This window comes from Misgurnus anguillicaudatus, chromosome 17 (genome assembly GCF_027580225.2).
Source record: "Misgurnus anguillicaudatus chromosome 17, ASM2758022v2, whole genome shotgun sequence".
Lineage (NCBI taxonomy): Eukaryota > Metazoa > Chordata > Actinopteri > Cypriniformes > Cobitidae > Misgurnus > Misgurnus anguillicaudatus.
Genome location: NC_073353.2, coordinates 19,214,968 through 19,242,721, shown reverse-complemented (window position 1 = coordinate 19,242,721; position 27,754 = coordinate 19,214,968). Strand labels below are relative to the sequence as shown.

The following is a 27,754-nucleotide window of genomic DNA, read 5'->3' as shown; positions in this document are numbered from 1 at the left end:
TTCCATCTGATGCCCATCAGCGAAAAAACATCACAACAGTGTATTTAATAATGGCAAAGAACATTCTCTTTATTGTTAAAACATAAAATATCAAGAAACAATATCTCCTTATTCCATGCGTGAAAACAGAGATAACAATTTGATTTAAAAAATTAAAAAAACATCTAATAAACATGTATATCCAAATAAATAACAAAATGTGAGTAAAAGCAGAAACTAATAAATTAAAACATTTAAAACTCAAAAGGCAATTCCTTTATCCTAAATCTGCTTCTTCTTCTTCTTCTTCTTATCTTTGAACACAGGAGAGTTTAAGAACTTGGTGTCAGTGTATTTGTCTCCACGCCTCATTTTGCTATTAAAACAAAAAAAGAACTTTGTTAGGTCTAAAGTAATAAAAATCAAAATTTATATTGTTTATCTAATTATAATATTAGGCACATCAAAGACTGATTTTGCATCTTGATTTCTCATATATTTAACTTTTTGACATGGCTTTAGTCAGTAAGATATACATTTTATACTGCTGGGTTTTCACAGACTGGGTCACAATTATTAAAAAGTCTAATGTTAGTTAATCTACTAGGACACTTGTGTGATCTTGATGAGAAATTACTTCTTAAATCCACAGAAAATCACATTTGGAACAGTTAAAAATATTATCTCTGCTCCCACTTATCACACTAGCCCAAACTATTTGATCCACTTTATCAACACATTGACATAATTGGTTACAACAAAGTTACAAGATGCCTGTGATGTAGAAAATGCCATAGAGACATAGCGCAGTTATGCAAATTTGAAAACCACACCCACCGGGGGGAACGCAATCCAACCGTCTCCATTGACTTTGTATTGCGAGAAGCCGCCTCCTTGTCATTTCTGGCTTATAACAAAAAACTGAATAATGCCTAAAAGCTGCTGTGTGACAAGATGTACAGCTAACAAGCCAAAGAACCCAGAAATAAGTTTTTATAAGCTGTCAAGCCGTAAAACTCAGTCTTTAAGGAGAATAAAGTGGATCGCCGACTACGTTTCCCCCTAATGGACGCAGTTCTACTAATAGAAGTACTATGAAAAGTTGCCTGTTTCCATTTCTGTGTCTTTAAACGCTCGTTTTTTGGGGTCGACAGCTTATAAAAACTTATTTACAGATTAAACTTAAAAACAGAATAATACCTAAAAGCTGCTGTGTGACAAGGTGTACATCTAACAATCCAAAAAAAAAAACAAATACGTTTTTATAAGCTTTCGACTTCAAAAAACGAGCGTTTAAAGACACAAAAATGGATACAGGCAACTTTTCATAGTACTTCTATTAGTAGAACTGCGTCCACTAGGGGGAAACGTAGTCGGCGGTCCACTTTGTTCTCCTTAAAGACTGGGTTTTGCGGCTCGACAGCTTATGAGAACTTGTTTCTGGGTTCTTTGGCTTGTTGGCTGTACATGTTGTCACGCATCAGCTTTTGGGCATTATTCAGTTTTTTGTTATAAGCCAGAAATGACAAGGAGGGGGCATCTCGCAATACAAAGTCAATGGAGACGGTTGGATTGCTTTCCACCCCCGGTGGGCGTGGTTTTCAGGTTATGACGCGCTGCGCTCTGTCTCTATTGGTAATTGCAGTTTTACGGAGTAAATACTCATTACTGGTGTTAATTAATAAATTGGCACATTGTTTGTATTAAAGCATATTAAAAACACCACACAGACATAAAAAAGCAGTAATAACTTGCTTTTTACCACATAGACTTATATTTCTAATTTTAAGCAATTAATGCTAATGGTTTAACTCTTTCCAAGCCATTGACGAGTTATCTTTTCAATTAAGAGAAAACATTTCCCTTACAATGACGCTTTCATGACGAGTTTTTACGATAATCTTTAATTCCTATTATCCATTAGGGGGTGCTTTTACCTAATTTATAAAAACTCAAGCAAAAACAAAATTTTCAACATCTAAAACTAAGTGCGTTTTGACAACAGTTTTGAATCTGATATCTTACAAAATTCCTTTATTAAAAAAAATGCAATTTCAGCTTTTTGATCAAAATTTGGTGTTTTGGAAAAAACTACCCATATTTGAGAGGTTATAAAAAGAGAACAAATAAAAATAGGATAAAACTTATTTTTTCCCATTTTGTTTGTTTGAAAGAAGAAAATTTTCCTGAAAGACATTTTCTAAACCTTTTGTGAAAATCACAAAAATGCTGGTGGGAAAGGAGTTCAAAATTTTCAATCTAAAGCATTAACATTCATATTTTTTATTGTGTCTAAATACTGTTTGGGGCCCATTTATACTGTATATTGAATACAGGATTTCACTCACCAGTTGAGGGTGGGCTCTTTGTAGGACACTGGCGTTGCTCTCCTTCGTGTTCTCCCACCATCAGAGTTAATGTTCCAGTCTGTATTTGTTAGACTCTTCATAACCCTGCTTTCTTCTGTTTCAAGGAAATCAAATATATAAGGCAGAAAAATAAGTATTACATAATTTAAGATTTAAGAGTATTTCAAAGTATTTTTTATATCCATTTGTGTCTTCTGAAGGGTTCTGAGAGTCTGAAAAACCTGAACAGACATCAGTCTATCACCCTTTTTAATAGGACAATTTTGTAAAAATAGTTTTCTGTATGATTCACACAAAGAATGGTTGTGCTTGTGTCATCATTAAGGCCTATTATTAAAAAAACTTTAGACATTAGACCAAGGATTACCTTTAGGTTGATGTATTACTTCTAATTCCTGGTGGATGTTTATAGTCTGTGTTCGGGGCTCTGGTTGAGGGCTGTGGGTGGGACTTTCGTCTAAGAGTGTCTCATGGAAAACACCCGAGCATTCCCATGGAGGTCTTTCCGCTGTGAATAGACTCTGGTCCTTGATGTGTTCATGCAAACTGTCTAAAGTCATATTCAAGCTTTTGTTTATAGCAGGTAAATCCTCATTTGCTTCAACTGTGAGATGTTGCGGTTCAGAAATGAAAGTGGAAGTCAGGTGGTCGGTTATGTCATTAGTAGGTGAACTACAAGGTGAAATCACATATGTTTTCCTACAGCTGTTCTTAGACTGTCCATCCTTGTCATCAGAGAAAGGGGAGCTTGCACGAACATCAATGTTTGTTTTAAGAGATTTTGCATTAGGTTCACGAGACACCCCTGTTAGTTCTGAAGTATTAGATAGAGAGCTACATTCACCCACATTATAACGATCCAGCACGTCTTGCCTTTCAGTCTCCAAACTCTCATTCTTATCTTGAGCATACTTTCTATGTTGTTTCTTTGTCGATGCTTTCGGTTTTTGTTGTTTTGCTGCACCTTTTCTCTTTGTTATTCTTTCTTCCCTTTCCTTTCTGTGTTTCTTAGCTTTACTGGGCAACAACGATTCACATTCAGAGGATTCCTGTAGAAGGCTGATATTAATATTCTGGGAATATTCAGGATCAGAGCTGTTTCCCACCACGCTCTTGTAAGAAACATTTTCAAGCTTTTGCTTCTCTGTGACGTTGCTAGAACAGGTAACTTGAAGAGTCGATTGGGTTTCTGATGCCACTTCCTGGAAATCTTCTGGTTTGTTAAGTTCCTTCAATGTACTGGTTTTGTTCATGTCTTCAGAGTTACTGCTGAGAAACGGACTTTCCTGAATCACATACGTTCCTCTTTTTTTCTGTGTTTTGCATTCTTCAAGATGAGGATGTGCTAGTGTATTGGTTTGATGTTTTTTAACTTGGACGTTGTTTTTACTGGAGCGCATATCGGTACTTGAAGCCTCTGTGCATACAGAATTAGCAAATTCTGGATCTAAAATGAGTGATGAGATTTTGGTCTTTCTGCTTGTCTGAGGTTTCAGCTCATCTTGAACTATAAACGTTCTCCTGTGCATTTCATTTTGACTTTTAGGTTCCTTGATTGCATGAGCCTCTATTACATTACTTTTAGCTGCTTTGGATGAAAGTCGTCCATCGCATGGAGCGGCATTGGGTCTTACAGAATTCCGAAGCTCCGAATCACTAAAACAATCATTAAAAATATCACTGGTGGGATCTGGAGAGATGACGTAAGTTTTTCTCGAGTCGGTGTTTGGCTCTTTTTGTTTACATGTACGCCTGCTATTTTTAGAATTACGAGAGGTGACATGAATCTTCCTACGTGCAGTTATTGAATTATTGATTTGGCTCTCATTTTCATTCTCCACCTCATTCTGAACAGTGGGCAAGCTTTGTTGTGGTGCAGTGGTTATCTCTTTTGGAACAACTGATATCCAGTTTGATGAACCAAATTCAGTTGGTCCATCTTCATCTGCAGATGTTCTCTCAATACCTTCTGACAGATGCAAACGCTTAATTTCCTTGTGTACTTTTGAGTTTCTTTTTGCATTTGTTTCAACTGTCACTATTTCTTCAGTACTGTTAGTAGTGGTCATATCCATTTCAGAATCATATATGGTATTCTGTAGTGTTGCAATGTCTCTTTCATTCTCCACCTCATTCTGAACAGCAGGGAAGCTTTGTTGTGGTGCAGTGTTTATCTCTTTTGGAACAACTGATTTACAGTTTGATGAACCAAATTCAGTTGGTCCATCTTCTTCTTCTGCAGATGATCTCTCAATCCCTTTTCCTGACGGATGCAAACGTTTCATTTCCTTATGTACTTTTGAGTTTCTTTTTGCATTTGTTTGAACTGTCACTATTTCTGCAGCACTGTCAGTAGTGGTCATATCCATTTCAGAATCATATATGGTATTCTGGAGTGTTGCATTGTCTCGCTCTGACCTGGAAGCAGTCGCTTTGGCTGGAGCAGTGGAGTTAGTGAAACAATGGGAAACTAATTTTGCATTGACTGTAGTTGCTTGAACAGATTCAGGCACACAGTCCCAGTTTTTCTGTTTCTCTTTACTTTGTACATCTTGAGAACACTCAACCACTTTCTCCGCATCACACATTTGGCCTGGAAAAAAATAAGATTTTAAGAAAACTTAGATCAGTAAGGATGAAATGAAATATAACTTATTACACAGCTCGTTGGAATGCTTGATTCTGATTGGCCAGTCGCGCCATTTGCTGGTTTGTTATTCCCAGATAAAAAACACACAAAACTAATAACACACTGTTACCCGGATGCTGCAAATCATTTTCATGTACAGATTAATATTACACCAAAATTTAATATAAATGTATTTTAATAATATATATATGTCATTATATTTACAAACGATTAACTCAAATTGCGTGTTCGTGACATTTGAATGTCTTGTCTTATTTTAAAACCGAAAATAGATGGGTTGTCCTCGCAGAAGATCTGCATTAGTTAAAAATGAGCTAATAAAATATTTCGAATCGATATTTAATGTCCCTTACCTTACTTAGGAGGTAAATAGCCATGTAATAAGCAGGATAATGTACAGGCAGTCGGTTGTTATCGTGAAATAAGCCCTTGCGGTGTGATACAAAACTCTCTGCTTCGTGTCGGGTCCTAGCAACACTGACTGGCCTTATTTTTGCGATAACAACTAGGGATGCATAACGATTAATGCCGATTAATCTATAGCAGAATAAAAGTTTTCGTTTACATCCTATATCTGTGTGTGAACTGCATTTATCTATACTTTGTATAGATAAATGCACACACATGCATGTATATATTTAAGAAATGTTTACATGTATATACATTTGCTTATTTATATATAATTTATATTATAAATATAAATACTAAATATATTTTTAAAAAATCCTTAAAATTATACATGCATGTGTGCATATTTATATATACATAATTATTATAAAGTTCACAAACATATATGATGTTAACAAAAACTTTTATTCTGCTAAAGATTAATCGCGATTAATCGTTATGCATCCCAAATAACAACTGAAGGGTTTCGTTGCAAACTGAGATAACTCCATTTTTTTGTATTTTTTAGAAATCTAATTTTTTGGTTGTGCATTCCAATTAATATCAATTCAACTGCAGTTAGTTTGTTTTGATTTAAACCTTCATCACTTAAAAAATACAGCTAAGTAGCACCACAAAACAAAATAATAACATGATAACATAATAATAGACATGTTTTGACAAAAATGTTAAAAAAATGGATTTATCTCGTTTTGCAACTAAACTCTTCAACTGTTTTCCCCTATATCTGTTGTAATGTTTACACATTCCAATAAAAAATGTTTAACAGCGCAATGTTAATAGAGTTAATATTGCTGTGGTCAATATAGTAGACAATATTTGTATTTTTTTATTATTGCATCAAATGATAAATATTTTCAATCGACCAATAAATCTTTTTTCTGTTTGTCTCTCATTACTGTAATTACATTTGTGTTATATCAGCCTCACACTGGCCATGCTGCTTTCTTAATATCGGCTTCAGAAAATAAACCACCCATATCAGCTGACAAACATCAAATCTAGCCATACGATAAATGGATATTTTTTTGCACATTTGAATATCACAATGGCTTGCAATAACTGAATGAAATTAATACTTTAGAAAGTATTAAACATATAGAAGATAATTAACAAGCCGACTAATCTGAGAAGATGAATGTGAGAGGAATGTGAAACCTTTATGTTGCTTATATAATTTTCAGTTTTAACATATATGATTTTACAAACTCAAAGCATTATTGTAAAGCATATTAAATTTTTTTTTCATTATATGCAATCCTTCATCTTGCAACCCTAAGTTTTAATTATTCAAAAAAAACTAAATTAAAAAAAGGTAATCAAATAAACACATAATTTTTCTCATACCGTAAGTGGAGCTGTGTTCTATGTCCATACTGTCTGGACCCTTAAAAAAAATAATATCAATTGTGATTATTTAACAAATACAATAAATTTAAGCTTATAAATTTAATTAACAATCAACTGTTTTTTAAACCAAAAAGTAAACATTAATGATAGCAAAATGAATAACCTATTAATAAACTGCTTACCTCCTCATTAAAGAGAATATCCTTGGCTTTTATCATCCAGTCACAGGACGAGTTATAAAATTCACGTAGAAGAGCAACCTAGAGAAAGCGAAAACACCATCAAATATGTATGTATATGAATTGTACATTTTCTTGTAGTTCAAATACTTCACAGAGCCATACCATATATTCAATTCATATAATATATATTTTGCTTAAACATAAGAACAACCAACAGACTACCATGGTTTTATTATAGTAAAACTGCAGTAACCATGTTTTTGGTAGATTAACACAGTTTTACTACAAATATCATGGTTAAACTATGGTTCCGGTAGTAAAACTATAGTAAATTTGTGAAAGCTTTGGTTTAACTACAAATAACATGGTTAAACAACAGTTATTGCATTAAACTTATGGATCATTTGAAATCATTTTACAGACTTACTAGTTGTTTATTTTTATGACGCTGAAAGGCAAGATCAAAATAAAGTGCCTGCATATCTTTCCTCAGTCGCACAACTTCGGTCTCCATCTCTCTGCTTCTCTGTTTCTGAGCAACCAGAGCCAGGGCAAGAGCCTTGTTGTTGGTTTTTAAAGAGAGCTTGAAGAATGACGATGTATCTGAGAAATCATGGTATTTTCAGTTTAGTGTCATGGATCAAATGATAACATACAAGAGACATTGAAAACAAACTATATCTGTAATTGAACTGAAGCTTCTCACTGTGGATTTTTGTCTTTATCTTGGCTGCGTAGACAGATGCTGTCTGTTTGCCCATTTTTGTGTTTTCCTTCTTCTCTTTAGAAAGCATTATTTTATCACTGGGAGCTGTTAAAAACGACAAAACTGTCAATCTGAATTCAGAGTTGGAAGTTAAACTGAGAATAACAGTTAGTTAGATTGAATCAAATAAAAATACCGAAACGATATGTAAACTACTTACCGTTAATTAAAGTGGACGACATACTTGACTATTGACGATGTTTGTCCTTACACGTGTTATAATACATCTCTATTCGGATAACAATTGAAGAACATATAAAACTGGTGGTAATCGTTTAAATCTAAACAATGCCGCGGAATCTCAAATTCTTCTTCTATGGTGGCCAATAACGAATCAACTCTGGAGCAGCGCCACCTTCCACAGAAAATTTAAATGCAGGGCAATCCTTATGTAAAGATATTTATGTAGAGACACTCAGTGTTGGTTTAATCCAAGTTTTCCATTATTGCTTAAATAACATTAAATTCTTAATAAATAGCATATTAAAAGGTTTATGACACGAAATAACAAGAGAACAAGCAAGTACTTTTATTTTGAAATTACAGTCCATTCACCGGTTTCTGTTAACACGGTAGCCGAATTCGCACACAGTCGCGAGCTCACTGACTGAACTTCCTCCTCAGCTGTCAAGCGTTGACTCACCAGTGCTTCTGGTTGCAATATTATCTTTTTTTATTTACGATATTAATTAGAGTTTAGTCAGAAATGGAGGGCCAGCGCTGGTTGCCACTTGAAGCTAACCCAGAGGTATTTATTTTGCCCTGTACCCATCAATTTAATTTTACATCGGACTTTGATTCAGTTTCATAGGTAGCTTTTAGCAGGAACGGTAAGCTGCGATTCATGTCATGGTCATCATATTTATTATGACATCGTTTTATGTTCTGTTTCTGCTTTTCAGGTTATGAACCAAGTGAGTAGATGTCTCGTCTATCTGGGTGTGTCTAGGATTCAAACAAACTAATGCCAAATGAATAAATCAGGTTTATTTTAAGCACGTTTGAGATATGGATTTGATATGCACCTTGATTATTGGAATTATGATCCATATATCATTTCCTATGATGTTTTTAATTTTATCACATGTGTTAATATGGTATATACATGATAATTTCTACACATTTGTTTATTATTAATATGTTTACAACATTTTTTGATTTTGTAGGCCCTTGTATATGTCTATATCTTATATGCTTAAGTACAATCAGATTGATTTACAAGTCATTTTAGCTTATTGTATTAGAATTTTAAATGTCATTATATTACTTTAGCTTATCACAATGAGCAACTTCAACTCATAAAAATAGCATGTAAAATATTAAGTTAAAGGTATGTTTAGCTAATTTAATTGTACTTAAACATTCAATGCATTAGTGTTTTTTTACAGTGTATATTTGTTATTTACCGTAACTCCAGACCTATGTTGTTTAAATAGTTATTAATATGTATATGTTGTGTTGTACCCTAAGTTTTTGCGGCAGTTGGGCTTGGTACCCACCTGGCAGTTTGGTGATGTGTATGGATTGGAACCTGAACTTCTCAGTTTGGTGCCAAAACCTGTGTGTGCTGTTCTCTTACTTTTCCCCATAACAGAGAAGGTACAACTGCATTCACACCCATATATATACTAAATTACTATATTATTATAGATTATGTACACACACACGTACAGAAAAAAATAGGAAACCCTATGGAAGCCTGTGTGTTTTTTAACATATTTTGATATATGGATATTTAATATCAGTGTAAAGCAATACTGAGAGATTCAAGAAATATAATTTAACAATTAAAACTGAATATAAGACTTTCCAAAACTTTCTTTAAAGGGGACATATCATGAAAATCGGACTTTTCCATGTTTCAGTGCTATAATTGGGTCCCCAGTGCTCCTATCAACCTAGAAAATGTGAAAAAGAACAACCCAGTAACTTATTCTCTGCAAGCATGTGAAAAAATAGGTAATTGAAATTTGGCTTCCTTTGTGATGTCAGAAGGGGGTAATACCGCCCATTAATTTGCACTATCCAACCACGGCACTGCCTTTAGTGCAGAGATCAGCTCATTTGCATTTTAAAGGACACACCCAAAACGGCACATTTTTGCTCACACCTACAAAGTAGCAATTTTAACATGCTATAATAAATTATCTATATGGTATTTTGAGCTAAAACTTCACATACATACTCTGGGGACACCAAATATTTATTTGACAAAATAATTAGGACATCACAAAAAAAATTCCCACTTAAAATGGCTAAACACATACGTATCATAGCAAGTACACGTGAGTAGAACATTGTTACTCAGCTTTTTGAAGGTGACTTGCCCTATTTAAATCTCACACATTTGATTTGGTGTGCTCTTGGCTGTTAAAGTGAGAGTGAACACCATGGTGAGATCGAAAGAGCTATCTAAGGCCTTCAGAAAGAAGATTGTAGAAGCTTATGAGTCTGGAAAGGGATTTAAAAAGATCTCAAAAGATTTTGAAATCAGCTATTCGACTGTCCGGAAAATAGTCAACTCAACTGTCAATGTGCCCATGTCTGGCCGTCCAAGCAAGTTCACCCCAAGAGCAGACCGCAAGATGCTAAAAGAGGTCACCAAAACCCCTAAAATGTCATCACAGGAGCTACAGCAGGCTCTTGCTGCTGTTAATGTGAAAGTGCATGCCTCAACAATTAGAAAGAGACTACACAAGTTTAACTTTCATGGGAGGTGTGCAAAGAGGAAACCACTGTTCTCTAAGAAAAACATGAAGGCTGGACTGAAGGTTGCCAGAGAGAATGTAGACAAAGATCAGGACTTCTGGAATAATTTTCTTTAGACAGATGAGTCTAAAATTGAATTATTTGGACACCGCAACAGAGGACATGTTTGTTGTAAACCAAATGCAGCATTCCAGGAAAGGAACCTCATACCATCTGTGAAACATGGATGTGATGTCTCCTGGTTTGGGAGTGCTTTGCTGCAGCAGGACCTGGCCAGCTCACTATCATAGGTCCCGTACACACTGCATATTAGTTTGGTTGTCACTTCACCTTTTAATGCTTAATCCTGTTCTGTACACACACAGTTCATTAATTTACGGGACTGACAACCGCATTCTACAACCGAATTAACTCCCGCAAAATACAGGTAGCGACAACCGCATTTACAGAAACTCTGCTTAGTGTGTACTGTGTACATAACCGAACTGAACAACTAGTAGTTAATAAAGTGTTTAAATGTGCATCAGGGACATAACAGGTCTCTCTTCTGAAAAAAATAAATGCCTAGAAGGGGAAAAAGTCTTCTGTATGTGTGGTGCAGAAAATAACAGAGGCAGGAGCATTTGCTGACTAATGTTGCCAGATCTTGCACAAAAAAACGGCGAACAAGAAAAATCCAATAATAAATCGTAATAAATCCAAATGGTTTACGTCAAAGATCAAAATATTGGGACAGGCACCTTCACACTTTATTAACACCAAAAACTTGATCGCTTCATGAGCCAAAAGCCATAAACGGTTAAGCCCCAAAACAGTATGTACGTAGAAAAAAGACAAGGAGCTGGCAACACTGCAAGACCGCGCGCTGTGAAGCAGCCTCACAAAAGCATACAATACACAATGCTGAAGGTTTATTGCTAAACACAATGCTATTGTTAATTGTTAGTTATTTTGGTCAAAGCTGTGAGTGATAATCACGTGAGACAGCAGAACGTTTGATTGTCAATCATCACATTTTTGGGAGTGAGTCTTGTTCCGTACAGACATGAAACAAACATTTAGAGGATTCACTCATGCATTTAAATGCGGTTGCTACTCCTGAAAGTTTGCAGTGTGTACGAGACTATAGAATCCAGCATGAATTCTAATGTGTATCAGGGGGTGCTTGAGAAACATGCAAGACAATCTGTAAAAAAATTAAAACTGAAGCAGAACTGGACCCTGCAATAGGAGAATGAACCAAAACATACTAGTAAATCCACCAAGAATTAGTGTAAAACTAAGAAACGGAGAGTACTGTAATGGCCGAGTCAAAGCCCAGATCTGAATCCCATTGAGATGCTGTGGGGTGACTTAAAAAGGGCTTTACATGCAAGAAACCCATCAAATATCTTACAGCTGAAAGAATTCTGCGTTTAGAAGTGGGGCAAACCTTTCTCAGACTGATGTCAGAGAGTGGTAGATGGCTACAAGAGGCATCTCACTGAAGTTATTTCAGCCAAAGGGCCGGGGGTAGCACTCGCTATTAGTGGGCAGGGTGTCCTAACTTTTCCTCAGAATACCCAATACAAATCTTTTGTTTAATGAGTAAAACAAAGTTATTTTTGTTGTTTACCTGCAATTAAATCACTTTCTTTTCCAGACAAAAATAAAAACAAGATTAGCAAATGATATGTAAACATTTCTTAATAAAGAACCAAAAATGTAATGGGGTGTCCTAATTATATTAAAGGAATAGTCTACTCATTTTCAATATTAAAATATGTTATTACCTTAACTAAGAATTGTTGATACATCCCTCTATCATCTGTGTGCGTGCACGTAAACGCTGGAGCGCGCTGCAACACTTCGAAAGCATTTAGCTTAGCCCCATTCATTCAATGGTACCAATCAGAGATAAAGTTAGAGGTGACCAAACACATCAACGTTTTTCCTATTTAAGACGAGTAGTTATACGAGCAAGTTTGGTGGTACAAAATGAAACGTGGCGCTTTTCTAGGCGGATTTAAAAGAGGAACTATATTTTATGGCGTGGTAGCGCTTTTGGGAGTACTTCGACTCGCCTGAAAAGTCCGCTCCCCTTCTCACTCTCATAATGGGAGAGGGAGGGTGTTACTGCGCCGAGTCGAAGTGCTCCCAAAAGTGCTATTGCGCCATAAAATATAGTTCCTCTTTTAAATCCGCTTAGAAAAGCGCTACGTTTTATTTTGTACCACCAAACTTCCTCGTATAACTACTCGTCTTAAATAGGAAAAACGTTGATGTGTTTGGTTACTTCTAACTTTATCTCTGAATGGTGCCATTGAGTGAGTGGGGCTGAGCTGGATGCTATCGAAGCGTCGCAGCGCGCTCCGGCGCTTGCGTGCACGCACACAGATGATAGAGGGATGTATTAACAATTCTTAGTTAAGGTAATAACATTTTTTAATATTGAAAATGAGTAGACTATTCCTTTAATATATTTATATTTATTTCACACACATGTGCTGAGAGGTTGTTTTCCTTAACTTATTTTCTGTAGTATTACAAAGGAATCTTCACTTATATTAAGTAATACAATCTTTTTCCCTGTATAGTATGAAACCTTTAGACAGGAAGAAGAGGCAGAAATTAAAGTGAAAGGGCAAGAGGTGTCCTCGGCTGTCTACTTCATGAAACAGTCAATTGGCAATGCTTGTGGTACAATAGGATTGATTCATGCTGTTGCAAACAATCAAAAGCATCTTGAATTCGGTAGGTATCAGTGTTTATATTTCCTTAATGTTTTTACTTATTTTTTAACTATGATAAAATGTCTTTGTTGGTTTATGTAAATGTTTTAATGCAGTTTTGTTCTAGTTGTTTGTGGTGTCTTATGAAGTTTTTCTTTTCCAGAGTCCAATTCACCACTAAAGGCTTTTTTACTGGAATCTACGAAGATGAACCCAGAGGAAAAAGCAGCTTTTCTTGAAAAAGATGAGAGTAATAAAGTAGTACCTTATTTGATTTGAATATGTGTGACCATACATAAATTCAACAATATGAATATATGGAATAAACCAGAACAATTCAAGCAATGTATGCATTTATTTGGTACATACAAGTTTGCAGTCAGGCCAGCATCAGACAACAGAATGAGCAATAATATATTCTGTGTAAACAGTCCTTATATGTACCCAGGATAGACCTAGAGAATAAACTTTAGGACTGCCCAAACTAACTACATCTGACTGTTTTCAGTAAACCTTTGAAGGGATGAACTGAATAAAGCTTTAATTCATGGTACTGATGTTTATCTGATTTCAGAGTATCCGTGTAACACATGAGTCAAGTGCTCAGGAAGGACAAACAGAGGTTGGTATTTGCAAAATACAGAGTAGTTGATGAAACTTTTAAAATAGTCTGTTAAAAAATGTTGGGCACACATTGAGATGACATAATAAGAAATGGCCCATATTGCAGAGATTTTTGTAAGAAAGCAGAGTTTATGAAAGTGAAGCTTACATTTGGCCATGTTTATTAACTACTAGACATTCTGAAATAAAAGTCAATGTTTGTTTAGAGTCATAAAAACATGCTGACTGTTTACTCTTTACTCTGCTTACTACAGGCTCCAAGCTTAGATGAAAAAGTGGATTTGCATTTTATTGCCTTTGTAAATGTTGACGGACATTTATATGAACTAGGTAGGTAAACTTTTACTGTTTTTTTTTTTTTTTGCTGTAATACAATATATTGTTATACACATAGATATGTATAAAGGCTAGATGTCTTATGGCGGAGTCTCTAACGTCCTCACCTGGCGGCCATCTTACCACAGACAGTTCGCTCACTCTAAGCATTGAGTTAAATGGTGCAGGTACTTTTAAATGACCATAACTTGCTCAATTTTCTACCAATTTTCAAACAGGTTGGTTTCTTACAAACGTTATTAACGTGGCTATAATTCAGGATGCTTTAACATTTTTCATGAATTTTTTCTATTCTTTTAGTATAAGCATGCAGTGTCATAAGCACTATTCGGACGGGATTAGTTTTCCAAACGACGTTTGAGTTTTAGCGTGTCCCCCAGGACGTCTGTGATTTTATGTACCGATTCGGACGGGATTAAAATGATGCAGGCTATTCCAGAGATGGGAGTGTCTGTTTCATGCATTTGGGCGTTGCAGAAGAGCACGTGCTCTGGATACGCGTGTTTGTAATGTTAAATATTTTGCTTTAAATGTAAAATCATGACAGAACATGTAATTTATTAATTTAATTTTTACAAATCAAAATAAAATATACAAATCCTACTAAAGTAACGTTAGCCTACGTGTTTTATATAACTGTCTGCTTATAACAAACACAAAGTAATGAAGAAATAATGATTAATAAAATTTAATATCTTTATTAATTAACATTACCATTCCGGAGCTGAACAACTTTGAACGGAGTTTCTTATAATGTTAATGATATTACAGTGTTTAGTCTTAACAGTGTATGATATTCAGCTCGTCTTGATTTAATTACTTTATTTTGCCGAATGCAAAAAAACATTCATATCTGAATGAATGGGACTCAGGAAATACAGTATACGCGCATTAGTAAGACCTTATGGCAGATCACGTTGGCCAAAACACGAAATGAACCGCGTTTTCAAAAGATATTGCGGGCAAACACAGACATTTGCATCCGGACGGGATTACATTTCTCAGAGGACCTCTGAGTTCGGCGAAAAACAGTAGGTAAATTGCTCTGGAATTTTTACGGAGATCATCAAAGAAAAACACAGACATGGCCTATTCGGACAGGATTAAAAACACAGAGGACCTCTGAGAAGCACGATTTTCTCAGAGGTCCCCCTGTAAAACTAATCCCGTCCGAATAGGGCTATAGGTACATCTTTGACGTTTATAAAAAAACAAACCGTTTAAAAATCGGTAAAAAATTAAGCAAGTTATGGTCATTTAAAAGTACCTGTACCATTAAAACTCAATGCTACGAGTGAGCGAGCGTCATGTGGTAAGATGGCCGCCAAAATGCGGACGTTTCACTCAATTGGCCAGCAGCGCGGGCGAGACATCTAGCCTTTATACATATCTATGGTTATACATACCAGGCCCCATCACACAACCCCATCATGTCTCACTGACCTTTTGTGTCTTGTTTCCAAAGCTTGCCAAAAAGCATTAATCTTGCCCTTCGCTGTTATAATTTTTTATACTGGAGTAATCAAAACTGTTAATTAGATAATGGCTCTGCCCATATAGCATTTACATTTTTGCATTTGGGAAATGCTTTTATCCAAAACGACCTGCGGTGCATATAAGATAAGATCAAATTTTTAATCAAGCCATTATTTTTACATTTAGATACCTATTTGGCACATACTGTAGAAGCATTATAACTCAGATACTGTCAGAGTTCCTCTTAAGAGAAGTAAAATATTTTAAATATTTATAATGAATATTTTATCATACGAATAATGCTAAAATGTAGATGAAATGTAAAAAAGCAATATGTTATAAAGGTGGCACATTTAATTGTCACAAAACTGGTTTAACTGAATGGTGTCATATAGCATACTGTAAACTGAATGACAAATAGAAATAATTTTGCTTTGTTGCTTTTTTTGCGTTGTTGTAGTGAGAGAGGCTGTCATTACTGCAGGTAAAATAAAATGAGTGTTTGCCTTTGTTCATTGTGTTGCAGATGGACGAAAGCCTTTTCCAATTGTTCATGGGAAAACCACAGAGGACACATTTCTTGAGGTGGATTTATTATCTAATGTAGACATGCAGACTTTGTGGCAAGAATGTATGTTTTAGGTGCTCAGATGCAAAAGCCGCTAAAAGCCAGCTCCGTCAAAAATTAGATAATAATATTGATCAATTGGACCTGAATACAACCTGATTGTGACATTCTGACTTTCATTATTTGCAATGTTTTTAGTTGCATCTCTAGTGATTTTGCAATTGTTTATGTCTTGTCCAAAGAAGGGGATCTCTTTAAAAGTGGAAGTGTTTGCCACTTGCAGCTAAAGACAATTTTATTAATTAACAGTGAAATGACAAAAGCAACATTTGTGGAAATAAGGCATTTCAGTTACTGACTAATAACGTTTTCATTGGCATTAAAGTGAAATTACTAAACCTAAACATAAAAAAATTCTAATTTATAAGAAAATGTCAGACGCACATCTGAACTCCTCATTTGCATTTTGAGTTTTTACACTATTTTTGAACTGTTGAATATTGTTCATGCTTTTGACCATTTATTTTTGCTTGACTTGAGGACTCCGCAGAGGTCTGCAAGAAGTTCATGGCACGGGATCCCCAGGAGCTCCGCTTCACTGTGGTGGCCCTGTCTAAAGCATAAATGTTTTTGATGTTTACCTGAGAGGAAAACTGCCAATCATTCAGAAGTGCTGTTTACTTTAGAACATTAACATTTATACAGTATAGGCTCAATTTTGACTTTGATAAAAAATGTACAAAGTTTTGACCTTGCCAGATAAATGCCATTGTTAAAGGAAGAGTTCAAATAAAATCTGGGAATAAATCAATATCTACAAAATGTTCAAGTTAAGGATGAACAGTGTTTTTCATAACTGTGCCATCTCTGGATGGCCTGTTCCGTGTTCGCTTTTTTGCCTGAAAAGACCTCTTTAAAATTAAAGTTTGCTTCTTGAGAATGTGAATATGCAGGTTTGGTTTATTTTGGCCAAAATATGCTCTACTTACAGTAGGAGTGCGAGTGTTAAACCTTAAAACTCACAGTGTGTCATTGTATGTGTCCTCACACTTTTGAATAAAGTACTGAAGCTCTTTCATAAATGCAGCAGATATTTATAAACAATACAGAAAATCAATAAAATTAATGGAAAAGATGTAGACCAAACCAAATAGTACATTTTGACTTGCAGGCCTGCCGTCTTCTAAATGTTATTCTATGTGCCGGTGGTTCACAAATATTTTGTCCACACTTACCAATGTTAACTATTACTGAGCATAATTAGTTTTATTTTTATTTTTTTTGCATAATGTTTATTACAAATTTATATTTTCATCTCGACATTGCGATTATTTTGCAATGCTTTTTTATATCGTGTCGATCATAGTATGCAAAAAGACAAATGCACGTGCACATCTGACCATTGCGATTTTCCCCCATGTTTTCAATTTGGTGGCATAATGAGATGTAGTAATGGGCGGATCGGATATTTAACTTTTGGCTTTTTGGAAACGCGCTTGTTGTAAAATCCCCTTTGTAACATAGCTGTATGTACGTCGTGACGCACTAGAGGGCGTAAAACTCCCACAAAGCAAACTCAAAAGTTCTCAGGAGACGCAGGTTGTAATCCGGCGCTGGTGCTGGTTAGCTTTTCTTATTGATATACGAAAGAGCGATGGTTATGGTGGTGGCATAAAACAACTGCAAATCCTGTTTGCCAGCTACATTATTTTGTATCCACACTCGTGCTGTCCAGATTACAAGCACGCGCTGCGCACACCTGTGACCTGAGGTAACGTTAGTGATGGAGTGGCGACAGCAATCATCCATGGATTACGAGACTGCTTTCTCAGAAGCACAGAGATGGATTGAGGCAAGACTTTTTTTCTCACTTTTATGCATTACCTCATTTAGAGAAAGTTTGTTTGAGGTAAAAATTACATAAATGTACGTTATCTCTCTCACAATGCAATTCCCGTAACGTTAACGTGTAGGTTACTTGATCTGTATTCTCCCTAAAATTCTGAGGGAAAATGTTTGTTTTTCTTTGTTTACTGACAGGAATTTACACAACCAATTTGAACAGGTGATCAATACAATAACTCATTTATTTAAAATCAGATTAGGGGATTTAAACATGGGTTTAGAGTATGTTTTGTATGTTTTGCAAATTGCAGCAAAGGATTGTAATTGAGTATTCATTCTTATTCTAATGAAGGTTGACTACTATCCTACATAAATTGCAATCTTGCTATCAGAAAGAGTCCACGCCAAAAAGGACTTCAGGATTTTATGATAAAAACTGTATGTGGCATTCATTATATTTTAATCTAAAGTGATTTCATATATTTGCATATATTTAGTCTGCTGTCACGTCATTATCACAACAGTGTGCATGATGTCTTAAGCACAGAAATTTCACAGTGGAAAATCAAGTACTACTAACTAAAGCAATTTTAACATGCTTTACTGGATTTTTGCCTCAAAATCCCGAGGACACATCTTATTCAAGGTCATAGCGATTTTTGTGAATTCCCTTCTCAGCATGAGCTTGCAGGGCTAAAGCACTAGGTGTAACTGAACAAATATTGCACTTAATTCATGAGGGGTGAATCTGAATGCTTTCACTGTGACATCAGTCTCTCACACATGCACACTGGTTCATTGTCACAGCCAGTGAACCTTGACTGGGCAGTTTCAGCCTCGAGCTGATTTCTCCCCTGCAAAGAAAGGTGATGTTATGTTTAGCATCTGATCTAAATGATTAACAGGTTGTCGTGCGTAAGGGGCACAGTGGGAGTCTCGGTGCTGGGAGCCTGTGCTTGCGTGAATGTAAAAAGTACAGGGTACTGTAGTCAGCTGAACAATCTGGAGTTTGTCACATGCTCATTCTTGCACCAGGCAGGCACCATGACTTAGGCAAAGGTATTTCTTGTTTTGTAAATTCTCAGCTTGTTAAAGTCAAAGCTACTAATTAAGCAGCTTTCTGTTATGGTATATGATTTTTCTAAGAAGGTGCTATAACAAACTCTCCAACACTTCATGCAAAAAAGTTATTTAAATTAGGTTTGCACTTCCTGGAGGAAAAAAAGAAAGTTGTATGGCCGTTTTGGGTGAGCTTAGGTTTCAGGCTTTGATTGTGCACAAATGAAATCTAGCACCAGAGCTGCCTCTTTGTTGTCACTTTATTACAGCCTACACTTCTTGTTTCCAGGTTTGTCTGCACACAAGCATCTGCACTAGTCACTATGTTGTGTAAGAAACTTTAAAGGGCGTGTTATATAAAGGAGGCCAATCAGGATTCAGTATGCACATGGATATGAGAAGAAAGACCAGTAGCAAATCATAGTGACAGCATTGATGATAAACATTATGTAACCAAAAGTCAATAAGATTCTCAAATGTCAAACCTAGATTACTAAAAATGTATAATAACTGCAAATAAACAGAATAAGATGGTACACATCTATTAAGCTAACTGTCAATTTTATGTACTTTTTTGTATAAAATCTCTCATTACTCTAATTTGATTTTTTTCTCTCTTTACTCTTTGTTTGCACCGTTAAATTCTTATTTTTTTAAACATCCATTTATTAAAATTCTTTCAGCATTTTGTCACATTGTTACTTAATGTTCAGTGGACCATGCCTGTGTAAAGGGATTAAGGTATTTTGGCACAATTAATGGTGTGCCAAATGATTAATGATGTGCGCATTCCTAGTATCTAAACAACTTTCAATGCGCCTTTATGAATGAACAAGAGCTGTAGTGTAAAAGTCTAGTTGAATTAGAATGATGTCAAACAAAGCCTGCCATTTTAACGAGTATGCGGTAATCACAATCTAAGCTTAAGAAGCAAGTACTAGTTATTTAAATCCAGAAATATTTATTTATTGATTTGTTTGTTTTGGGGGGGGGCGCAATGTGGGTTTATAAAGGGAAAGTTTGACTACTTTGAGCTTAAAGAGATGCTCCACTTTTTTAAAAAATATGCTCATTTTCCAGCTCTCCTAGAGTTAAGCATTTGATTTTTACCGTTTTGGAATCCATTTAGCTGATCTCCGGGTCTGGCGGTACCACTTTTAGCATAGCTTAGCATAATCCATTGAATCTGATTAGACCATTTAGCATCACGCTAAAAAAATAGAGTTTGGATATTTTTCCTATTTAAAACTTGACACTTATGTAGTTACATCTTGTACTAAGACAGACAGAAAATTAAAGGTTGCAATTTTCTAGGCAGATGTGGCTAGGAACTATACTCTCATTCTGGCTAAATGGTCTAATCAGATTCTATGGATTGTGCTAAGCTATGCTAAAAGTGGTAAAGCCAGATCCAGAGATTGGCTGAATGGATTCAAAAACGGTAAAAATCAAATATTTAACTCTAGGGAATGTCCCTTTAAACTTGTGAGCCAAATTTTATACACATTCAAATTATATACAAAGTGGAGATCAAAGTGATATTAATATGATTACGTTTTTGAATATAGAGATATAGTATATGTCCATGTATACTGTCAGACATAAAGGTAAAAAATGGTCATGGGGCGTGCCCTTTTAAAAAGTACACATTTGCACCAAGATGTCATGTAAGGGGCTGTTTACACTTGGTATTAAGATGTGTTTTCGTCGACCGGATCACAAGTGGACGAGAGAGACACATCATGTTTACACCTGGTATTTAAATCCGTCTCTTTTGTCCACTTTCAACCGCTTCTGTCCTGAATTCTTTGAGGGGGTGGTCTGTGGGAGAGTCTCTTTTCGCTGTCATTTAAACCCGAGCGGAAGTAATGACGAGTTTATATGGACGCAAACTAATATTAGGTCAGAGTCCGCTGCTTTTGTTGTAAGTAAACATGCTGCACAGTGTTTTGTACATGCATATGTTAAAGCTTTCTCTGATATTTCAGTGCAATTGATGAAATAAGATTGCTCAACTTTCACACGCTTGCAAAATTAGTTTTATCAATGAAAAGTTAAAAATAGCGCTGTACACCATGTGTTCACGCCAGAAGTCAGAAAAGACGTAAAACATTGTGTTTAGTACATCAGATTAGGTAAATGGGTGGAGAGAAGGCGGTTCGTGTGGCTGTTTGAACACATTCAACCCCATGTGCGTTTACACTACAAAAGCAAACCGATCAAAAGGGTTTTTGACTACCTCTGAATGAGGCTGTTTACACTTGGCATTAACATCCATTTTCATCGATCGGATCACAAGTGGCTGACGTTAATGCCAGGTGTAAACGGTGTCCAAAAAGTTTTGAGCTCGTAAACACACGTGGTTTAATGTGTTCGAACAGCCACACGTGACCGCCTTCTCTCCGCCCATTTATCTAATCTGAGGTACTGAGCACAATGTTTTACGTCTTTTCTGACTTCTGGCGCGAACACACCATGAACGGCGCTATTTTTAGCCTTTCATTGATAAAACTAAAGCGGCTGATCCGTTTTGAAAGCGTGTGAAAGTTGCGCGATCCTATTTCATCAATTGCCCTGAAAATTCAGAGAAAGCTCTAACATATACACGGACAAAACACTGTGCAGCATGTTTACTTGCTAAACAAGCAGTGGACTCTGAAATAATATTTGTTCACGTCCATATAAACTCATAATTACTCCCGCTCACGTTTGAATGACAGCAGAGAGACTCGCCCACCGTCTCACAGACCACCCCTTCACAGTATTCAGGACAGAAGCGGTCGAAAGTGGACAAAAGAGACGGATTTAAATACCAGATGTAAACGTAATGTGTCTCTCTCGTTTCATCCGATCGATGAAAACACATCTTAATACCAAGTGTTAACAGCCCCTATGTAGTTGAAAGTGGTCGAAAGTGGATGAGCTCAAAACTTTTGAACACTGTTTACACTTGGCAATAACTTCGTCCACGTGATCCAATCGACGTAGTATAGTTGCTAAACTGATCTCTTGAAGAAATGCCTCGTCGAAAATAACAAATGTTTAGGTTTCCTATGTAATCTATGTGTTGTTTTTTGCTTGTTATATAAATAAACTACGTTTAAAGAACTTTGTTGTTATTTATTCTTAGCGGAGTTTACCGGAAGCTACGTGCAGCCGCTTGTTTATGTTGTTGCTGCTGAAACGGTCTAATATATATATATATATATATATATGTATATATATGTATATATATGTATATATATGTGTGTGTGTGTGTGTGTGTGTGTGTGTGTGTGTGTGTGTGTGTGTGTGTGTGTGTGTGTGTGTATATATATGTATATGTATATCTATGTTTTGTGCTGTTGTTTTTTCATTTGCAATAGGCTGCAACAGAGATCTGTTTAAACCATTCAGCCACCATAGACATCACAATGAACAGCAGGGGTCAGAATATCATATGCCATTGAACTCTGGTGTTTACAGCAAAATGCTGTGTGCAGTGCGCTTTATAGGATTAACCTCTCGTCTCTTAACACTCGTATTTATAATCATTTGAAATGATGACATTTATCTCCATTAAAGGTACAAATAGTTGTACTTTTCTATTAGAATGTTACTACACTACATTCAGCTTTAAGAGGTATCACTGTCACACAATAACGATTTTTTAAGTTCACATGGATCTTAATTTGTTCTGGAAATGTAAGTAGCAATTTTGAGCTTAAAATTATTTTTAGAAAGAACATGTTTCAAGAAAACCTTTTGGATTTCAAAACAAAAGGTTTCACTGAAATTCCTTATCCACCCAGAGTCTGCAATTTGCTGTGTAACCAGATCTGGTGAAACAGCATTTGTCTTCACATCAGTCATACCAAAATGTTCCTATTATTTTTTTGGCCTTTTGTTTGACAGACATAGAAAGTGTCTCTTTAGAGGTCTGCTTCTGATAGAAAGAGAACAATAGGGGAGGCACATTGTGGTTTAGGTCTCTCAGTCAATACTGATCTCGACGTAGCCAGTTTCCTTTTACATGTAAGCTCTCCACGCCCTCTGAATACAAGCCATGCTACTGAGAAAGCAGCTTAAGTGTACTTCTCTATCAGAGCTGATGCTATCTACGCTTTATTTACGTCTCTTGATTATCTTTTACATCATATATTTTATTGTTTGATATCTAATCTCTCCCCATTGTTGTCCTTGTATAATGAATTACTAGGCAGTTTTGAAGACATTTCACAATGTCTGTAAGATTGAAAGCATTTATGCAAAATGGCTTGTTCCTGCATCAGTGGCATAATATGAAACATACCAAGACCATTACTATGCTGAAAGCTTAGTTAAAACTGTCTGCTGTTTGTTTTTGGGTCTTTAAGCCTGAAAATTGAAAACATTTGTATTCGGAAAAACAGGCTTTATTCATAGATGTTATATGAGGTGTGGATCAACGGGGCTCACGTAGTAACAGAGGATATAAACACAACATAAATGCTTCCCTGTGTGTGAACAACAACAATGGGCCGCCTGCCTACTGTGTACTGCAGGAGCTGCTTGAGATCATTGGAAAGGCATGAGGTAGTGTGCACAAGATGCTCTACTTCACTGTGGTTTTGCCGCTGGGCTCCAGCCCTGATTACTGAATAACCCGAAATTTCACCATAAGAGACTGTACTGTTGTGCTCGTGTGTTAGTCGTTTGGAATTGCAGCTTGGAAGAACAACTGAGACTTTCCTCTCCCTCCGAACATCCCACCTTTCCACTCACTTGTTCTGGTGCTTCCTGTTTTTGTCCTCCTTCTAGGCAGTCACTAAGAAGAGGTTTGGGAGCTGTAATTTCCGGAGTTCTCTGGAGAATGGAGTACTGTTGTGTGAGTAAGTAAGACTTTTATGCTTGGAGCACTCTTTTTTTTTTGTAATTTTGCATTGTTGTCTCTATTTCTTCATTGCTGGATGAGGCTGAGATTGTTTCTTGTGTGTTTGGCATAGCAAAACTTTAACTGCAATAACTGCATAACTTCGTATTGGATATTAGGGAGAAATCCGGTTAGGGGCTTCATTTTGCAGTTTGTTTTTTGGCTGTGCATTATCCTGTTTATTGCATGGCTTATTATTACTGTAAGACAAAAAAATCACACAAAATGTTGATTTGCATCAAAATGATTTTTGCAAATGACACGAAAGTTACAGAAAGTTTAAGAAAGTACTCTTTAACAAAATGTGCTGGGTCAAATATGGACAAACCCAACCACTGGGATAAAAATAACAATTTAAGTTAATTTTAGTGGTTGAGCTTGACCATATTTGACCCAACCATGGGTTGAAACAACACAGCATTTTCAGAGCGCATTTGCCAGAGAAAACATTCAAATGTGCAGTTTCATTATACAAAGCTGTTGGACGCCAGCATTCTACGATAAATAGTCAGAATCGAGCATATTTGATAGTATCAATCTAAAACTTTTTATTATGTACTTTAACAGTGCTGAGGTCAGTTACTGAAATATGACCAAACATATAATTAACATTAACTGTAATTTACATCTGATGTCATATGCGCATCATTCAGTGTGCATTATGTAATGCACCTCTATTTTAAAACGCCATAATTTGTACCCTGCCGCAGACTCTGCTCCGTTCTGTCCCACGAAGCCTTATTAAGTCCAACAGAGGAAAACAACACGGATGGCAGAGCATTTAAAAAAAAAATCTGTGGTGAAGTAATACACATGCCAGCTATTCTTGCAGGGTTTAGAAACCCGAGCAGGGCAGAGTGCATGCGCGCAGGGAGAGGCAGCGCTCCGGCTCCTACAGTAGCCATGCTGCGGTGTTTATATGGATTCTCGGGTCAGTGGGTGGGTGTGACAGGATGCATGCTCAGGATTTCAGCCTATTTACGAACCTGACTGGGTAGTTCTGGAGTGTCTGGCCCATGATGCAGTAGCCCACGCGCTGATGTCCGTCTAGTGACTCAGCAGACAAATGACCACAGATAGGAGCAAAATCTCACCGCCTTTTTGTTGCTGCTTGCTTACAGTCTGAGCTGAGCCATTAGCATTGCTGTTTCCACACAAGAGATCAAAAGTGTACATTACTTGAGGAAACTGTCTCTCTGGATCTCACTTTTAAACAAAGACCCCTGTTATACAACCACTGGGGCTTAGTACAGCATTTTGACTTGAGCTGAAAGAATGTGTGATTCACTGATGTGTGAACAGATTTCTCAGTAGGGTTGTGCCGGAGTGACATTGTTTTTGGTATTTAGATGACTTTTTAAATCAAGAAAAGGCCTTAATAAAATCAATTTTGTGCTTTAGTAAACAGGTTGGTTTTGTCTGTAGGGTGTTTATTATAGACAACAGTTTTTAAACAGACTATACAAGTAATTGTTGCTTGTGTATGTTTCCGAAAATAACTGTTTGCACTGAAAAATTTCAATTTACAGTAATTTTAACTACATTTTTTTTTATCTTGACTAGTAATGAGTCCTGTAACTTGTAAATTGAATTGAATTAGCTTAAAGGTGCTCTAAGCGAATTCACGCGTTTTAGATCATAAAACATTTTTTGTTATATTCAGCAAACATCTCCTTACTATCTGCTTGCTTCCTGTCCACTGATCAAACTGTAAAAAAGCACGAACTCTGTAGACAGCCCAGTCTCCACAAACTGCAATAACAAACTGGCCAAACCTACACCAAAAACCATAACAAAGTATTCTAACCAATAAACGCCAAGAAGGATTTGGGGGTTGGGTTTGGTTCATTTGGAGGTTTGGGCGCGTTCATGAAAGCACGGAAGGGAGTGGGAGGAGTTAACTACGCTCAGTTTGTTTGAAAACACATTTCAAAAATCAACACGCAGATTCGCTTAATGCCTTTAAAGGCGGGGTGCATGATATTTGAAAAAAACTTTGGAAAAGGGAGTCGGGCCGAGTAGCAAAACACACTTATAGCCAATCAGCAGTAAGGGGCATGTCTACCAACCGAAATCTTTGCCTGGGTTGTGTATGTGTGGGGCGGGTCTATAAAAATAAGGTCCAGATTTTATTGGGGTAGCGACATGTTTGTTTAGGTAATGTCAACATTGTTGAACTTTTTTCAACTTTATTTGATAAATTACAGTAACTCATCACTAGTCAATAGTCCCTTTAACACATATATATATATATAGTATTTGCTGGTAAATTACTGGTAAAATGCAGTAAACAGATCATGTGTGAACAGAAATGTTTTGGTAAATCAGTGTTGCCAATGTACCAGCAAGGGAGGTTGTAAAATTACCAGTTATTTATTAGTAAGCATATGTGTGAATAGAGAATAAGGCCCTGTCCCAAAAGGCACACCCCGGACATGTGGTCCTCCTCAGAGTCCACACTTTGATGACATCATAGAGTGCAGACTTTAGGGACCCTTGATGCGAGTCCACGTGGGTGCACCAGAGTCGTGTTTTGGGACAGACTCAAGCGTCACGCCGGAAATAGGAAGGGAAGTTGCCAGTCAGTGTGAACTCCTCCCTTCCGTCGTCGGATTGGTCTGATTACTCTTTCGCAAGGACTTCTGGGTTGGTAAAGTGCGCGAAGCCTGCTGCAGTGCGGGCTTCACCGGAGACTGCATCAAGGGGGCAAAGGGGGCGCTGATGAGCACACTTTAAAGCGTAAAAATGACAGATGGGACATCCTACGCACTCGTAGACTAAGGGAGCATGCGCAATTTAAGTCCACAAGACCAAAAGTCCACATAAAGTGCGTCATTTAGGACAGGGCCTATGAATCACAGGCATTACAACGGACGACGTTAGAACATGAACAGAAGCTGACAGCTTTTCCAAATTATAAAATTTTTATACAGATAACACGTTTATCCATGCACTGTTTACAGACATTGCTCACCACATGCGTGCTGCTTAAAGTCGAGCACACCTGAAGTTAACGTCCACATTTCTTCGAATTGCCCATGTGCTTCTTACACTTTCTTTGAAGCCTATGTTTAAACATTACTGCTGTTCAAGACGCAGGTTGCGACTCTTTCCCAGTTTAGTTCAGTTTGCAGTCACATAATACAATGTTCGGTCGCGAGCAGTGCGCGACTGTCAGCATTTGCCACAGCAGTGAAAACAACAAAATACGGATCGTGGATATGAAGACATTACCCGCCGTTGTTTACAAATACAACACTGACCTCGCCGCGTGGCAATTTAGAGGTGACTTTCGCTTTCTCACCGAGTTTACCAGTATTTTGGTACTGATGTGTGAATGATATCTTCTTGGTAAAAAGACAGAACATCACCGTGTGTGTGTGTGTGTGTGTGTGTGTGTGTGTGTGTGTGTGTGTGTGTGTGTGTGTGTGTGTGTGTGTGTGTGAACAGCATATTTTTGTATTATTTTTGTAGTCATTCTGATAAATTCATGGTAATGACTATGTGAAAGAGGCTAACGACTTATAAATCCAAGATGATTATACTTAAAGGGAAATTTAATCGATAGAAACATTAATCTTTTTTGAAAGTGGGTCATATTTGTAATCGAAATGTAACATAAATTTAAAATTTTGTGCCTATTTGACCGAGAAAAGACAGAATGTGACTTTAGGGTACATTTCTATGGAAAACTACAACTCCCACAATGCACCACAATGCACAGCTCTGCAAGCCACTCCCAATAATCGGAACACCGCTCAGACAAGCTATTGTGTACATACATGCCACGTTAGTATAACAAAGTAAATAGAAACACTCACTTTATAGTCA

General features: G+C 36.5%; 3 protein-coding genes across 18 annotated transcripts in view; 2 read left to right on the top strand and 1 right to left on the bottom strand.

Moving 5' to 3' along the window:
• The window catches only part of uchl3 (ubiquitin carboxyl-terminal esterase L3 (ubiquitin thiolesterase)), a 129,460-nt gene extending 112,386 nt beyond the window's left edge, over positions 1 to 17,074 (top strand). Inside the window, exons 1-9 of one of the 3 annotated variants that reach the window (XM_073855114.1) lie at positions 8,257 to 8,452; positions 8,607 to 8,618; positions 9,175 to 9,303; positions 12,990 to 13,146; positions 13,288 to 13,377; positions 13,703 to 13,746; positions 14,003 to 14,078; positions 16,087 to 16,145; positions 16,669 to 17,074. In XM_073855114.1, coding sequence (XP_073711215.1) covers positions 8,411 to 8,452; positions 8,607 to 8,618; positions 9,175 to 9,303; positions 12,990 to 13,146; positions 13,288 to 13,377; positions 13,703 to 13,746; positions 14,003 to 14,078; positions 16,087 to 16,145; positions 16,669 to 16,752 — 693 coding nt within the window. In that variant the 5' untranslated portion in view covers positions 8,257 to 8,410 and the 3' untranslated portion in view covers positions 16,753 to 17,074. Of the gene's footprint in view, positions 1 to 8,256; positions 8,453 to 8,606; positions 8,619 to 9,174; positions 9,304 to 12,989; positions 13,147 to 13,287; positions 13,378 to 13,702; positions 13,747 to 14,002; positions 14,079 to 16,086; positions 16,146 to 16,668 lie in introns of those variants that run through there. The other 2 variants (XM_073855116.1, XM_073855115.1) reach the window with 2 other exon arrangements.
• sgo2 (shugoshin 2) lies at positions 44 to 8,024 on the bottom strand. The gene is made up of 8 exons (XM_055215384.2): positions 7,865 to 8,024; positions 7,645 to 7,749; positions 7,366 to 7,541; positions 6,939 to 7,016; positions 6,754 to 6,793; positions 2,716 to 4,941; positions 2,328 to 2,442; positions 44 to 355 (listed from the first exon to the last, which is right to left on the bottom strand). Exons 1-8 carry the CDS (start codon positions 7,884 to 7,886, stop codon positions 262 to 264), a joined length of 2,856 nt encoding a protein of 951 aa, XP_055071359.2. The 5' UTR covers positions 7,887 to 8,024; the 3' UTR covers positions 44 to 261.
• Positions 17,075 to 17,656: 582 nt separating the features above from the next.
• Positions 17,657 to 27,754, top strand: part of lmo7a (LIM domain 7a) — a 64,000-nt gene continuing 53,902 nt past the window's right edge. For 7 of the 14 annotated variants that reach the window (XM_073855109.1, XM_073855104.1, XM_073855112.1 and 4 more), the window contains exons 1-2: positions 17,658 to 17,980; positions 23,812 to 23,882. In XM_073855109.1, coding sequence (XP_073711210.1) covers positions 17,912 to 17,980; positions 23,812 to 23,882 — 140 coding nt within the window. In that variant the 5' untranslated portion in view covers positions 17,658 to 17,911. Of the gene's footprint in view, positions 17,981 to 23,811; positions 23,883 to 27,754 lie in introns of all 14 variants that reach the window. The other 7 variants (XM_073855108.1, XM_073855102.1, XM_073855100.1 and 4 more) reach the window with 3 other exon arrangements.